Here is a 17335-nt window from a genome sequence, read left to right on the forward strand (position 1 = left end):
CATGAGGGAATTGCTAATTACATAGCAGAATATTGTTAAGAGTATTGTTGAATATTGTTGATATTGCTTACTGGTTGTTTATAGACACTCTAAATCTGACACGATTTTTCATGTAATTAGCTCATGTCATTTGTTATTACTGCAAATAGGTAGGTGGGCAAATTTTGATACACGCAATGACCATGCATTATGACATATAGGCTTTTTTCATATTTATGTAAACAATTGTAATCATTACATTTGAATCCTTACATTTTTCATATTTAAAAGTATTTGTAAGGTGCTGAACATCCCTGTGTGTGGTATAAGCAATGTGTATGTAAATTGTGGACCTGCCTATGTGCATATCACTAACAAGCTATTTAACCAAAAACTTCATAATTCAACAAAAAACACTGCAACATTGACTTCAAGGTGCTTCACACCTAGACTTTTGTTTCGGAACCTGGCACGTTTCCCCTGTTAGCACGGTTCTTTTTTTGGCAAATATGAAACCAGCAATTGCGCTCGGATTCGCACCAAAACAATTGGCTCAATTGAAACAAACCCTGGAGCGGATCGATTGTTGCAAGAAAGCAATACAATCCAATGAACTTACAAACCAGTGTATTATGGGTATGTAATTTGATGTATGGGTATATGGAGAGAGAATGATGATTAGGGCAGGATGTCATCATTCTTACCGGTAAATGTGCATTTAATGTCAAATACGAATGTGAAAGCATGCTGAACTATTAACAAGAGCTGTTCATTTGTTAGGACAATTGATAGAACTCCAGTCTTGGTTTATCCCCAGCTAACAAAATTCACGTGGCTCAAATCCGGCCCACACCAGACACTTACATCTGGCAAACATACTGCATGGAATGATGGCACTTGGGCGGTCCGCTTCTGTTTGCCAGATCTGGGCCACAATTAAGCCATATCAGTATCTCAGATCAGCCAGAATTTAACCAAATGAACCAGAACTGACCCTATTCTGGGCCACAATTTGGCCCAGATTTGGCCCACACCCTACACCTGCTGGGTGTGGCAAAGTACAAAAATCCCAGCATGCATTGCAGTATGAATGCATTATATAGCTTATTGATGCTCCAGTTTTCATAATTTGCTGACTATGACACTGACTATTGATGTCTCTGTGAACAGTAGTTGAACCATAGATTTTTTTATGCTTATAAACCTTCATAATTCTGTGGCATGCGCAAGCATGTTATTATTTTACTTCTAATAATGGATTAAAAATTGGATTACATCAGTGAATTATATTATTTTATCACAGGTTGTGCCTCACTTAAGTTTATTGTTTTTTTGTTTTTTTTTACTTGGCTTTAATGAATAAACTTTTCAAGCAAAGTTCTTAAAAGTTACATCAGCCCAAAAGAACATTTATATTAAGAGGTTCAGGGCTATGAGCCCAATTAAACCTAACACTTTTCTCCATGATAGTGACTTTAGTCTATTTGGTCCACATATGTTTTAAAATAACGAGCCACATTTGCCATATCTTCTCTGGGCCACTTTAGGCTCACAGTTACATTAGCCAGAGCTTACTGTGCCAAATATTTGCCAAAAGTGGCTCACATATGTCTTGAGATAACTGGGCCACATTTGCACCTACACGTGTGAGCCACTTTAGTTTTAGACACAGATTACCCTTAAATGACTATGCCGCATTTTTGCCAACTATGGCCCACATTTGTCCTCCATCTTTTGGACCAAATTTATCATTTTCCAAATGGGCCACATTATTAATGTAATGTAATGTAATGTGTATTTATATACGCATTTATTGTGTATGGCCATACACCCAAAGTGCTTCACAATCATGAGGGGAGTCTCCGTACACCACCACCAGTGTGCAGCATCCACTTGGATAATCGAGTTGATTAGTCTGCTGTCAAACAGCGTCTTCAAGAAGTCCACGAGTATGGAAGAGCCTACAGGAGTCTCTTACAAGTTTGCAGTCTGCAAGTTTAAGAAGTCTGAAACAAGACTGAATTAAGACAAAGATGCCCTGTTTTTGTTTTGTTTTTTCCGGAGGAATGGAGTGGATAGGTGGAGATGGCTGAGCAAAGCATGTACATGAAGCATTGGAGTCAGCAAGATAAATGGTGTTTCCCAGCCCTGAGCTAATACTGCCCATTCATAGGTGTTAGAAACCTGCCCAGCCACAGACCACACAAGTTGATCAACAAAAGAGTTTCCACAAAGCCAAAAGCACAGTCAAGAGGATAAAAAGTTCCCAACACTTGGCCTGCTATAGTTTTCAATGAAAGGACAATTCTTAAAACCAAAGAATTTTACTTTTCAGTTATATATATATATATTTCTGTTAATTTAAAACTTGATTATATACATTTATATTCTCACATGAGCAAACGTACAAATGAGCCCAAATGCAAGAAACAAGAAAAAGAAGCAAGAAAAAAACGCTTGCATTGCACCAGGTGTGTGAAAGGGCCCATTATTATTGTTTGTTTCCTCAGTCTTTACAAATATGGCACACTTCACAAACACTTCATTCTGTCTTCTAATCTCTGTCTAACCAAACTAGTTGCCACTCAAACTGGTTGGATTCATTGTGTTTGAATGCCGATATAAATTTTTAAAAAGTATTTAGTATTAAAAGCAATTAATGGTGTGTTTGTATTTGGTGCTTATGGGTTTGCGCTGCCTTTAGTGATGACTGACCTGACTCTAGAATAACTCTCTAGCCCGTAAAAAAGCAAAGCAGTTCTTAGAAGGCTTGTCAGAGGAACCAGTTCTGAACTAGCAAGGGCACTAACCTGGTCCATGCTGGTGAAAAAGGGATACTATAGTACTACATATGTTGACTATAGTTGCAGACTGATGCAGGGGATGGGGGATGTGGTGCAAGAGGTAATTCAAACAAAGCCCTTGTTTAGCTCGTTCAATTGTGTTCCCTCTAAAATCTGCTAGATAGTAGTCCTCAAGGTTAAAGTCTGGACACCCTTTGTTTAGGATGAACCAACTTGTATATTCAAAAATAAAGCACTGTCTTTTTCTCTTCAGGTGACCCATGAGGCAAGTTCACCCTCAGAAATAACTTTCACTGTCAAAGTTCCTCCATCTCATGGGCATTTACGGCATTTTATTGAGGGTAAAGATCAGTACCAAGGAACTAAAGAGGACCCATTAGTGACATTTTCCCAGTGGGATGTCAATGCTGGCAACATTCAGTATATGCAGGTGGATCCTGGCCAAAACAGTGATTCATTCACTCTGGAAGCAAGCAACGGGGTCGCAGAGGTCATTGACATCATCATGTCTGTGGATATCATCCCACGCCTCATACCCATTGAGGTGTCCAATATCACTTTGAAGGAAGGAGCATCTAAAGCTCTCACTGAGGACATCATCAAAGTAACAAACCCACATTTCTCAGGCCTTAATTTTGTGTACTATGTCTCAGAGGGTCCTCTTCATGGCCACATTGAGAATTCACGTTTCCGAGGGATTCCGACAACGTACTTTACAAGGAAGCAGGTAAAGTTTTCCCAGTTTTACTACAGAACACAGTATAAAACCATTGGCAATCACTTATAATTGTTTTGAACTGTTCAATTAAATTTGTATCTTGTTATTTTGACATGACAGGTGGAGCAGGAATTTATCTATTATGTCCATGATAACACAGAGACCTTAGAGGACCACTTCACTGTTACAGCAAATGATACAGACCTGCGAAAACACAGCGCACCATGGACTGTGTATGTCCAGATCATAGCCGTAAATGACCAACCTCCAGTTATTACAGCCAACAGGGTCCTCAGGGTGAGAATACTATATAAATTTTTAATGCCTAAGGTCGGCTGAGGTCCTGAGAATGTTTTATGAAGTATGAGAACTCTGCTGAGATCTAGAGACAAGATGGTGGGATATGTGGACCATTTTAGCTTCCATGTATTGACATTGTCTTTGGTCTTCAATGGTCACAGAAGACTGGAGATGAGTGCACAGTTGTTGAACTAAAAGCTACTAATTGTAAACTTGTAAATCATTGACTTTAGGTTTAATAGTAGTTTCAGTCACAGATCACAGAGCAGGGACAGTCAAAGGGGCTGCTTTGCATGCTTTAGATTCCTCAAGGCATTTCAGTGTCAAGGTTTTGAACTTGAGGGATTTGTCTTTAATGATGGTTCACAATACTTATGCTAGGCTTTCCTCTAGCTTTAATTGCTGAAGTGATCCTGATCCCAAATACAACTTTTTAAACATTTACAGGGACCACAAGGTCCGCTGCTACTTTTTACAGGGCTTTAATGCAGTTTATAATATATGCAATTTGACCTGAGTAATTTCCAGGAATAGAAAAGTATGAAAAAATATATCAAAGTATGGAAACATATTTATGTTTCCAGACTGGGGTTGATAGTTTTCCAAAACAACATTAAATACGATGTAAATTTAAACATCATACAATATTTTTTTTCATGGTGTGTGGAGGAGCAAACTGTATCTGCTAGAGGGACTGCTCAGTCTAGCCTTCAGATGACTATAACATTTAGCTGAAAGTCTAGAAAGCGAACAAACTTTATCAAATGATCATCAGGTGCACAGACTGCTGAGTGTTGTTTCTCTTCAGTTCATTACTTGCATGTATTTTATAGTTATTTTTAAATTTTTTAAAGGGGACCGATTATGCCCCTTTTTACAAAATGTAAAATACACTCACCGGCCACTTTATTAGGTACACCTTACTTGTACCGGGTTGAACCCCCTTTTGCCTTAAGAACTGCTTTAATCCTTCGTAGTGTAGATTCAACAAGGTACTGGAAATATTCCTCAGAGATTTTGGTTCATATTGACATGATAGCATCACGCAGTTTCTGCAGATTTGTCAGCTGCACATCCATGATGCGAATCTCCCATTCCACTACATCCCTGAAATTCTGTATTGGATTGAGATCTGGTGACTGTGGAGGCCACTTAAGTACAGTGAACTCATTGTCATGTTCAAGAACCAGTCTGAGATGATTTGTGCTTTATGGCATGGGGCATTATCCTGCTGGAAGTAGCCATTAGAAGATGAGTACACTGTGGTCATAAAGAGATGGACATGTTCAGCAAGAATACTCAGCTAGGCTATGGCATTCACACGATGCTCAATTGGTACTAATGGGCCCAAAGTGTGGCAAGAAAATATCCCCCACATCATTATGCAACCACCATTAGCCTGAACTGTTGATACTAGGCAGGATGGATCCATGCTTTCATGTTGTTGACGCCAAATTCTGACCCTTCCATTCGAATGTTGCAGCAGAGACCAGGCAATGTTTTTCTAATCTTCTATTGTCCAGGTTTGGTGAGCCTGTGTGAATTGTAGCCTCAGTTTCTGATGCTGATTCTCAGTTTGAACTGCAACAGATTGTCTTGACCATGTCTACATGCCTAAATGCATTGAGTTGCTGCCATGTGATTGGCTGATTAAAAATTTGCGTTAAGGAGAATTTGGAAAGTGTGTATATTACGTTTTAGCTCAAAATACCACGCAAATAATGTTTTTTTTAACTCGTTGAAACTGCTCTTTTAAAGGCTTTAATCCTAATTTTGGTGATTGTCACTTTAAATTTAAATGAGGTCATGTTCCCAGCCCTTTTAAAAAAAGAATGTGATACTACAAATGTGTCAGCATAGTGGCAGATTCAACAACAAGACTAATGTCTTATGTTGACAAGGGAGAGATCTGTACTACCTAGCAGGACTTTCCCCTTTCGAAGTGGAATGTTAATAAAAATGTGTCTGCAGACTTTTATCAAGTGTGATTTAAAAAAATACAATTAATACATTTTTACCATTAGACATTTTTTAAACCCCTTATCAAAGTTATTTTTATATATTAGGTCCTGTTCAAAGTGTAATCGTGTTTTAAATTAAAGTATATTTTAATTTCATAAAATTGGAAATTTAGTGTCCATGACTTTAGATGAACTCATACATCCGCAACACAATCAAATAAGCTAAAGGTCAAGATAGCTCACACAGTCATGTAGGCTAGAGATTTGGTATTCTTTGGTAGTGTAGGTCAGACAGACTCAGAATCCAACATTATGATGAAAAAAAATCAGCAGAGATGTCTAGAAAGGAATGGAATTTTGAATTGGAAATTTAAATTTTTATAATGCATGTTTGCTCTTTTATTTATTTAACAAACAAATGGATTATGTATTTTGGTGCATTGGGGTCACTTGCCAGAAAGGGGTTTAGAGACTCCAAAATAGACTTTTTTTCAGATAGCCACAAGAAATAAAAAATTGTGTGTGTGTGTGTGTGTGTGTGTTAGTTTTTATTTGTTTATTTGTTTGTTTTAAAGCTAGACAAACTTTTGACCCCCTAGTTGTTTAAAAATGCATCTTGTGAAAGAACAAACTACAATGTAGTGCATTTTAAATGATTAATTTGATAATATTACTTTCAGTATGCATAATGTGCATGTATGAAATTGTTAGTGTATGTGTTTCTACTTTTAAACTGTTACAAACTGTATACAGATGAAGTAAGGATCTCTCCTCTTCTGTGTACTGTTGTTTTGTATCTGATAAAGAAATAAAGATTCAGATTAAGCGAGTTAAGCTTTAAGTTTTCCCAAAACTGGCTAGTTAGAGTAAGATTAAATCAGTGGACATGAATATGAATATTTGTGTGAATCTCAGGGCACAGCAGAGTCTCAGTACAAACAAGTTTTTTGGGGGGATTTCTGAGTTCATAATGGTAAATTTAGATCTAAATTTAGGCTAAAACAAAATGCTATTTGATTGATCTGTAAATATTTCCAGCACTGATAATCATAATGAAGTTATTTGTTTACTCAGGTGTGGGTTGACTCGGTCACAGAGATCACCCCAGAGGATCTGAATGCACAGGATGAAGACACACTTCCTGAGCAGCTGGAGTACATCATCACTCAACCCAGCAATGGTCACCTGGCTCTGAAGATATCCCCTAACAGACCAATCATGAACTTTACTCAAGCTCACATCGACCAGCGGCAGCTGCTATTCGTACATAGTGGTGAGATACAAAACCTTTTTAAAGTATACTTTACAAAAGCATTATATCACACCAAACCATTTTCTCAAGGTACTGTATGTGCCATGGTTTATCGAATTTAACCACTAGATGGTAGCATTGTGCTTCAAATCATAGTACAAGACTGTTCGTATTATGCGTGATGAAGCTCCAAACGCAGGCACAGGAAGAGCCTGTTCATTCAGTACTGTCATTCATGAATATGAGTTTATATAAACAGCATTCACTGTGCCATCCCATCAATATTTTGCCCATCATCCTCTATTTTCTCATTTTTCCACATAGTATTATAGTTCTGGATCTGAGCTCAAGCCAAGGCTCAGGTTCAAGCCCCTTTTGAATACTTGCCAAGTTCATTTACTGTTATTTATCTCAACTTAATAGACAGGGAGTGTCATGAAACCTACTGCAACAGTGGTAGTACACTCCAAAAAAATACTTTTGTGTAGTTTCTAGTCCATATCTAAAAAAAAAAAATTATAATAATAAATAAATCAAAAAGTATTTCATAAACAAGTAAAGCATATTGAGTTGTTTTCAGAAATAATATGTGAAAATTAAAACAAGCAAAACAATCTTTCAATGGGGTTAGCAAAATAGTCTTATTTCAAAAGGAAAAACTAGATTATTTTTCTTAGCCCATTGGCAGATTAATTTGCTTGATTTAGAACAACTCACTTAATTTTAGCATATTATTTCTTAAAATATGACCGAAGTTTTTGCTTGTCTAGAAAATCCTCTTTTAGATTATAAATAAGTTTGAGATATTTGGTCTAGAAACAAGACATAAAATGTAAGTAAGAACAGCAATTTTTTTTGCAGTATAAAGCCCCTATAACATTTAGGTTTTTATAAAATTCTCATTAAATATAGACTGCATTATATTGCTTCATTTTTACAAAATGTTTTGTTTAATAAAGTTTTATTAAACCTTCTTATTCATTAATATAAGATTGCATTCACCTAACATCTTTAGAATAATAGAAAATAATAAATTAATACAAACATATGCTGGATAAGTTGGCTGTTCATTCTGCTGTGGAGACCTCTAATTAATAAAGGGAGTAAGTTGAAAAGAAAATGAATAAATGCTATCCTAATGGTCAGCGCGTCGATATTTATAGCACAACTTTGTTTGAATTTGCATTTCACAAGGAGACAAGCTCAGCATGTGCAGAGGTTTAAACACTTTATGAGTTTGCATACACATGAGTACAATATTGAGAAAGCTTGAATAATTATTGTGTTCATGTTTGTAAAAAGTATCTATATGACAAATGTTCTTAAAGTGTTTTGAGCGTGTCATGTGTTGTTTTTATTATTGTAAAAAATAAAAGCAAGGTGTGTGTAACATGAGATCAAATACTATTGAGGTGTGCAATTATGTGGCATTAAAGAATTAAAACATCTCAAAACATAAATCTGATCAAATTTCACAAATTACTGATGCTTATTCTCTTTTGTTTCTCAGGCCCAATGGCAGGAGGCTTCAACTTTCAAGTCAATGATGGTGTAAACTTTGCTTCTAGGCAGATATTCAGTATTACAGCTCGTGCCCTGGTTCTTAATCTAAAGAAGGCTGGACCTCTTAAGGTGTTTCCAGGTAACTTTAATTAACATTAGGTGAACTTCTGGTGTATTTTGCCACAAAAGTTATATGTAAGAAAATATTCTGTGCTGTCTAACACTGTGGAATGGGAAGAATTAAAAAATACTATTATATATTAAATATACCATTGTAGGTACTGTATTTTAAAATAATGCACTGAAGTTTTAGCCTTGTTTCTTATTTAAATATCTGAAAATTCTTAAATCAAGAAATGTTTTCATGAGAACAAAAAAAATTATTAAAAAAATTTTGCGTGGAAACCTTACTAAAAGGAACGTATGCCAGAATAAAGGTTCATTTTTATTTAAAATTATATTAATGATAATGGATCACATGATGATTTTAAATAATAATGATAAGCTACATAGGTTTGCTTAGTGTTTCCTTACAGCTGTGATTACTAAATTTTGACTGGGAGATTTCGTTAACACGTTTCCACCCCCGTTTTGTGCGTACGCAACATTAATAAACATGACCAATTGTCTTGTTTTTAGAAAAATTCTTCTTGATTTAGGAATTTTTTGATAATCAGACTAGAAACAAGTCAAAAACTCAAAGTAAGAAAATATTTTTTTGCAGTGTGACGATATTCATACCATAACTTTGTTTATAATTTTAGTAATGGTCTCTTCATCACTTTTAATGGAGTGAAGAGTGAAATAACATGTCATGTTATTCACAGCAGTGAGATCAGAGTCTGGCTGCTTCACAAGCCAAGTCAGAGCAGCAGATTGACGCCTCCTTTCCGCTCTGTATAAAGTCAACAACTCTATCTCCACCCACTTGTAGCCGCTTAAGACTTCTTAGTTTCTGTCTTAGTATCAACACAGTGTGTGTCATGGTTTCTTAATCCTAGCGCAAATGATCCACGTAATAGCAAAATGACTTAAACTGTCGGGCTATAAATAGCTCAGTGGAGAAGCTGAAAAGTCCCTAAAGTTATTAGACTACAGTCATTTTCTTAATTTTAGAAACACTTAGTCAAATGCCACATCTTAGAAAATATCAGCTGCTACATCTGCCTTCAACTTTGTAAATTTTTTTAGAAGCACTGAACAAAAAGTAAACATCAGAAATAACTTTTTCCATTGTTTCACAGAAGTGTGCTTAACCGAATGTACTTAGAGTTCATTTGCCTTTAGTTCCACTTTTCTCATACAGCAACCTGATTCCCAAATGATGTTTAACAGAGGAAAGAAATGTTAACAGAATGTCTGATAATATTTTTTCTTCTTGAGAATGTTTTATTTGTCTTATTTCGCCTGGAATAAAAGCAGTTTTTAATTTTTAAAATCTATTTTAAAGTCCAAATTATTAGCCCCTTTAGGCTATATTTTCTTTCGCTAATCTACAGAACAAACCATTGATATACAAAGACTTGTCTAATTACCCTAACCTGCCTAGTTAACCTAATTAACTTAGTTAAGCCTTTAAATGGAAATAAACAGGAGGGCTAATAATTCAGGGGGCTAATAATTCCGACTTCAACTGTATATGCAACGTATAAACTGAATGTGTCATATGTATTCATATTTGGATTTCAAATATGTAAAATATACGTCAGGCGTCACGGTGGCGCAGTGGGTAGCACCATTGCTTTACAGCCAAAAGGTCACTGGTTCGAGCCTCGGTGGGGTCAGTTGGCATTTCCGTGTGGAGTTTGCATGTTCTTCCTGTGTTTGCGTGGGTTTCCTCCGGGTGCTCTGGTTTCCCCTACAGAGAGACATAGACATGCCGTATAGGTGAATTGGGTAAGCTAAATTGGCCATTGTGTATGTGTGTGAATGAGTGTGTATAAACGTTCTCAGTGATGGGATGCGGCAAAACATATGCTGTATATGGTGGCGGTTTATTCAGCTGTGGTGACCCCTGTTTAATAAAGGGACTTAGCTGAAAAGAAAATGATTAAAAATATATGTCATATATGCAACAAATGTTTAAAAATATTGCAAAATTGGCCACACTACTTCAAATTTTTTTCTGTTGAATCAAATAAACTTTTCTAGTGATCTCATCTAAAATATTAAGTTAAAGTGTAGTTGAAGCCTGATTAACTTATTAAAATAAGTTAAAGCAACATACAAATATTTGTTGTCTAGACTTTTTTCACTGCACCTACATAAATATTTTTGGGCATTTACAATTATTTACATATATGTTAAAATTTCATTAATTTTCCTTTGGCTTAGTTCCTTATCTATCAGGAGTTGCCACATCGGAATGAACCACCAACTATTCCAGCATATGTTTTACGTAGCAGATGCCCTTCCAGCCACAACCCAGTAGTGGGGAATGTTCAAATTTATTAGATATAATTATATACTTTCAAGCCTGCAATTATTCAAACCCCTGGCAAATTTTGACTTAAAGTTACTTTAATTTAATCAGCAAGTTATGTTTGTTGACCACAAATGACACAGGCCTTTGCCAAAAGATAAAAAGACGATGTACAAGAGGCATCATTGTGAAAAAAAAAACTTTTAGATTATTTACATTTGAACAAAAACTTTAGTCAGAATTTGTCAGGAGTAAGAATAATTTCAGGCTTGACTGTGTATATTCACGAATGTTCATATTTGAACGCATACATATTCAAAAGCTAATATATTAGAACAAATATATGCATATTTGTAATTCTTATGGTTGATATTTACAGTCAATTTATAAAGAGGATCAAAAATGTTTTTCAAAACTTGAGAGAATTGGTGTCATTGAACAGTTTTAGGACAACTTGAGTGAAATGATTTGATCCACTTTAAATGTTGACTACTGTGTTTGTGTGTGTGTGTGTGTGTGTGTGTGTGTGTGTGTGTGTGTGTGTGTGTTTGTGTGTGTGTGTGTGTGTGTGTGTGTGTGTGAGTGTGTGTGTACTGTGTAAGTGATGTAAGTGTGTAAGTGGCTGTTTTTGGCATGCAGGCTGCATGGATGCGTAGTAGGTAGCACTGTCGCCTCGCAGCAAAAAGGTCACTGGTTCGAGCCCCGGCTAGGTCAGTTGGCATTTCTGTGTAGAGTTTGCATGTTCTCCCCGTGTTCGCTTGGGTTTGCTCTGGGTGCTCCAATGCAGTCTAAAACATGTGCTATAGGTGAATTGGGTAAGCTAAATTGTCTGTAGTGTATGTGTGTATGTCCTAGTCCTCCAGGTTGAGAGATGAGTGTTAGGCAAACGACCCACGATTTTACGAAACACCAACATGTTGCGGCTACATATCAACATAGAAATAAATGGCCCTGGAAGTAATATGACATGAGTTGCATATATGACATGTGAAAACTGAATGTGAACTTGCATGTCGTATATATAGTTGTCATATATTGTCATATATTAGATTCCTGTTTGGGTTTTTTATTAACATGGACATAATTTGAAATAGAGTTAAATAATTAACTGAGAAGAAATGAGTGAATCAACAGAAAGTTTGACCAAAAGAATCAGTGTTCTTTAAGAATTAGTGTTGTTCTGTGGTCATGTGCTTTACAAATGGTTGTTGCTGAGTGTTTTTGCTGAGTTAGCCTCAAGAACCTCTTTTAATTGGTTAGATATGGCAGCAAACTACAAATGAAGAAAGAATGACAATTACATCAGGTCCTAAAATGAACTGGTAAATTATTTTAGCAAACGTTTTTAGTAAAATAAGTTGTTCTTAGAGTCCAGTCACAATGTGCTTTAAACTAAAGGTGATCTGAAACAGGATCTCAAAAGACTTCTCTATTCGCAGTCGTCTCAGACTATACTTAGACTTGTAAAGCAAATAAAGCTTGCAGATTGTTTTTGGCTTGTAATTTTTGGCCCATGCAATTCTGTTTAACAACCCCAAAAAAAAAGCCATTTGAAAGGACATGTGTGGACGGTTAAAACTCATCAGACAATGTGGTTTGGTTTATAGCATGTACCAGACAAAAGTGTTGTTTTGGAAGTTTCCAGAGCCATTCTTACGCTCTTCTACTTATGCTTCTCCAGGCTCCTTATCCTTGATTTCAAACAACATTCTACAGGCCACAACAAATGACGATACTGGCTTCTCAAATCGAACCATTGATTTTACTGTGATCAATCCTCCGAAATTTGGAAAACTGGTTGGTTTGCAAGCAGACAAAACCACTACAGAGATATCATCCTTCACACAACAAATGGTGAGTGTTGCCATCCTCTTTTCCCACATCGGTGCCATGCATATCAGAGCGCAGGGTGATGAATTATACATTTTTAAACTATGAACATAATCCGAGAGCCTGTCATGTTTGAAAGCCAAATGCAAGATGCCCTAGTTAGCCGTGCAAGAGGAAATGGTGCTAAAAGAGCTTGTGCTGACACTTTACATGTCACAGACATGATAGGCAGAAAGAGAGTAATGATAAGAATTAAACATGTCATATCAGGACGTAGGATTTAAAGGCCCAATATTTTAATACTTTTTCAATAAAATATACAAAAAACAGTGTTTTATATTTTATTGCAGTATATACTTACATTATCCCAAATGCTTCAAAGTATGTTTAAATTCAGAAGCATTTCATTTGTTTTTGAAATATGTTAAATATGTTTTAAATATGTTTTAAATATATAAAGGCCAACTGACCCAGCCGAGGCTCACACCAGTGACCTTTTTGCTGTGAGGCGATTGGGCTACCCGCTGCACCACCGTGCTGCCCTAATCTGCTTTTCTCTACCATAAAAATATGTTTTGAAATACTTTAGCTTATCCACAAACACGATTTCTGAATGAGTACCAAAAGATGTAATAAGGATGACAACTTCAATGATTCCACACTTGGTGAAATCACGGCATCTTCAAACACCTGTTTTTTTTTGTGAATATGCACTCTGTCTAGAAAAGTAATTTATTTAAAGGTTTTACATGCATTTTTATGGTGAATCTTTTTCTTGTTTCTGTTTTAAACAGGTGGATGATTGTGAAGTAGCATATCAGCAAAATCATGTGACTTCTTTGGGATGGGCAGCGCTAGACAAGTTCACATTTACAGTGTCGTCTCCTCCTGCCATGCTTGAAAGCCAGACGTTTGACATTGACATTTCTTATGAAAATGTTGGACCTGAACAAAGTTCTGTGCTCCTCGTAAATAAAGGTATGGTGTTAAATTAAATTTTAACAATGATTTTTAATACATTGTTTGCACTCAATCAGTTTGAATATTGAATTAATACATTACAAGTTGACTCAAAGCTTTTGTCAAAGAAATTAATATCTTTTTTTTATATATCTAGGTGTTGAGGTTGCTGAAGGTGACAAAGTACTAATTGACAAATCAGCGCTGGACGCATCCAATCTACTTACCAAACAACCTGAATCCAAACGTAGCTCTTATGAGATTTGGTACCAGGTCACTTCACTTCCACAGCATGGCGTCATCGTTGTGGGAGAACGAAATCTTACAAAAGAAAAGCCGAATTTTTCTCAGTTCATCCTTAACAAGTATGGAATCACATACCATCATGACAACTCCGAGACCACCTATGACCATTTTGAGTTTGATGTGTATCTCAACCTGAAGAGCAAACCACCATCTCGACCCCTAGATACCTCTGAGGTTGTGTCAGAATCATTCAACATCACTATAATCCCCATAAATGATCAACCTCCTGTTCTGAAAACCAAAACCCCCAGCCTAAAAGTGGTTCAGGGGGACACTGTGACTATTGGACCCGACAACTTAAATGTGGTTGATCTTGATAACCCACCCACAGAAATTCAGTACACTGTGATTAGCAAACCTAGCAATGGTTTCTTAGCCATTGCAGATCACTTGAACGAGTCGGTGGACTCCTTCTCTCAGGCTCAGATTAATAACGGAGAGGTATTTTTCATCCATGATGGCAGTTCTTCATCTGGTGCTTTCTACTTCAGTGTCACCGATGGCCACCATCGTCCCTTATATAAACTCTTCAATCTGGAAGTGATAAAGATCACTGTTTGGCTTGCTAACAACACAGAGGTACTGCTGGATCAGGGACACACATCTGTTACTCTCACACAGTCACACCTTGCCGCAGTGACTAATGGTAAAAACACTACAGTGCACTATCAAATCACAGTACCGCCGAAGAACGGCAAACTCCTACTGAACAATGATGTTGTCACTGCTTTTAGTCATGATGATCTTGAGGCGGAAACGCTAATGTACCACATGGTCAACCTAGAGTCATCTCATGATAACTTTGAGTTTGCTGCCTTCACAACAGAAGCAAACCTCACTAACCAAGTAGTCAATATCACTGTGAAACCACTCATTAAGTACACTGAAAGAGTAACGTTTCCGAATGGAATTCGAATTCGGCTAAAGCCACATTTTCTGAATGTGTCTGAGCTGGCTTTGTTGAGCGATAGTGACCCGTTGTTTGAAATTACCTCACCACCAGACAATGGTAAGATTGTCCGTATGATTGGTGGTAAGGGAAGGAAAGCTGAATCAGTGGAGTCTTTCACTTTCAGTGAACTCCAGCAGCAAAAACTGGCCATTGAATTAAAGGCGAACCTGACGGGCGTCCAGGAAGTAAATGACTCTTTCAGATTTGTTCTTAAAGCCAATAACGTCCAACCAGCCAATGGGATTTTCACTTTCAGCATTGTTCCTCATGTTCCTACTATGGAGATATCCACAGTGACAGCAATGTCTACAATCAGACCTGTTTTTCATAGCCAAACTGCTGCGTTGAGCTTGTTTACATCTTCAACATCTCCAGCTGTGCAGCCAACACAACGCGTGACCAAATCCAGGTCAAGAGTTAAAGGTCGCAACCGCTGGGGTAATTCAAACAGCATTGACATTGGTACCACTAACTCAAAAACAACCCATGGGGTGGAGGAGATTTCCCCTATAAATAATACTCCAGTGAAAGTAGAGTCAGTTTCCCAGACGGGGTCATCCTCAAACTCCATGATCATCCTTTTGCCTCTTCTTGCTCTTCTGCTTCTGGTCATCATTGTGGTGGTGTTGGGGCTGCTCTTAAGACCAAAGTGGAGGAAGAAACCAAAGCCTTCAAAAAGCATGTCAGGCTCTTCCTTTCAACCTGACGACTTGTCCCAACAAGAGCTGTCACACTGGCCTGCAACCATCCCTGTTGTAACCGTAACTCCTCTTATTTCAAGAAATGCTGGAAGTTCAACTGTAACCAGACTGCAAACCAGAAGTGAAAACTCCCCATCTGGTCCATCTGTGTCTTTGTGCTCTTTTGGAGACCTGGAGCCTGAAGTCTCACAGCTTTGCAGGACCACCAACCCGACCCTGCGAAACAATCAGTACTGGGTATGACCTTCAGATTACTCGATGTGCTCTCTGATAATCACTGACTGAAATGATTGAAACGTTACGTGTTCAAGTTCTGTGGCTCTCCAAGAGTCTATGAACTGCATTCACTGTGTATTAGGTTTTTGAATATACATTAATTTACAGCCTTGATGTTTTGCAAATATTACAGTATTTTACCTAAATACTGATGAGACTAGGGTGGGGGACATCTAACTGAGGATTGGACCATTACAGTATGTATATTAAAGGAAAGTTCTGTTATTAACTGCTCATTCTTCTGTCATTCCAATCTCCTGAGATGTTCATACACCTTTGTAACACAGATATTTTAGATTAAAGAGAGCTCATTCATCCTCCATCGACAACAAAAGAATACATTGGTGAGCAAATTTGTTTTTATGTGGGGGTTTTTTTTGGCTCACAAAAGTGTTTCTGGAAATTCATATGATTACAGTTGATCCATTTAAGTAATATATAATATTTTGAGAAAGCTTTTTAGCTCCTTTTCTTTTCTGTTGTGTGGAGCAGCCTTCGCATGGTCGCATGGCCCTCGCCATGGTTGACGGCGATACTGATGCGCACCTCTCAAAAAAATTAACTACATGTCACAATGACGCAAGCACAAGCTCTGTGATTGGTCGGCTTGGTAGCGCTGATGAGTGTGGGTGGGACCCAGAGCCGTGTGAACTTGTTGGAGCGAGTGTTTACAAGTGTCGAGTCTTGTGAAGGAGCTCCAGGTAAAAAGTTTTAGTTTGTGTTTACCTTATGATTAATGTAGTTGCACGTCCGCCAGTTCCTGCCTCAGAATTTTGAGTTTTAGCTACTTGTTCATTAAGGTAGTTCTCAGAAAAAAACACTACCCCAGAACAGTAACTCGAAACAGAGGAACAAAAAAAAAAACTCACTGCCAGCTAGCGTTTCGGAAGTGTTATTGCAACACGAACCACATACAGAAGTATAAATGCACGGCAACATGCAAGGCATGCACCATAGGTCATGTCGATCACTCGATGCAGAAGTACAATCCAGCCTTAAGGAGAGGATGATCGAGCTCTCAAATTGTATTTAAAATATCTTAATTTGTGTTTGGAAGATGAATGAAGGTCTCCTGGGATTGAAACAACATTAGGGTGAGTAATAAATTACAGACTTTTCCTCTTGGCTGAACTAATCACTTAAGGTGTAGGGCAATGTATAGGTCCTTTGTAGAGGTTGTTGTTTATTGTGCTTGCAACTGAATTTTAGAAGGACGTGGGCTGTAAGTGCTCTAAATATGTGGTTCCTGTCTACATTTGCTAATAAGATGCTAGTTGCATGTTACTTTTTAACACCTTCAAACCAAGCTTAACATGTCATAAACATGCTGCATCTCAGGTAAATAGGATTAAACAGCATATCAAGTAAATA

The 17335-nt window shown here is 37.2% G+C and overlaps 1 protein-coding gene across 2 annotated transcripts in view; it reads left to right on the top strand.

Annotated features, from left to right (window-relative positions):
• Positions 1–16849, top strand: part of cspg4ba (chondroitin sulfate proteoglycan 4ba) — a 34961-nt gene extending 18112 nt beyond the window's left edge. For both annotated transcript variants that reach the window (XM_073951251.1, XM_005165393.6), the window contains exons 4-10: positions 3037–3510; positions 3622–3798; positions 6837–7035; positions 8525–8656; positions 12621–12793; positions 13564–13747; positions 13887–16849. In XM_073951251.1, coding sequence (XP_073807352.1) covers positions 3037–3510; positions 3622–3798; positions 6837–7035; positions 8525–8656; positions 12621–12793; positions 13564–13747; positions 13887–15931 — 3384 coding nt within the window. In that variant the 3' untranslated portion in view covers positions 15932–16849. The remainder of the gene's footprint in view (positions 1–3036; positions 3511–3621; positions 3799–6836; positions 7036–8524; positions 8657–12620; positions 12794–13563; positions 13748–13886) is intronic.
• The last annotated feature ends 486 nt before the right edge of the window (positions 16850–17335 follow it).

This window comes from Danio rerio, chromosome 5 (assembly GCF_049306965.1).
Source record: "Danio rerio strain Tuebingen ecotype United States chromosome 5, GRCz12tu, whole genome shotgun sequence".
NCBI classification, from domain to species: Eukaryota; Metazoa; Chordata; class Actinopteri; order Cypriniformes; family Danionidae; genus Danio; species Danio rerio.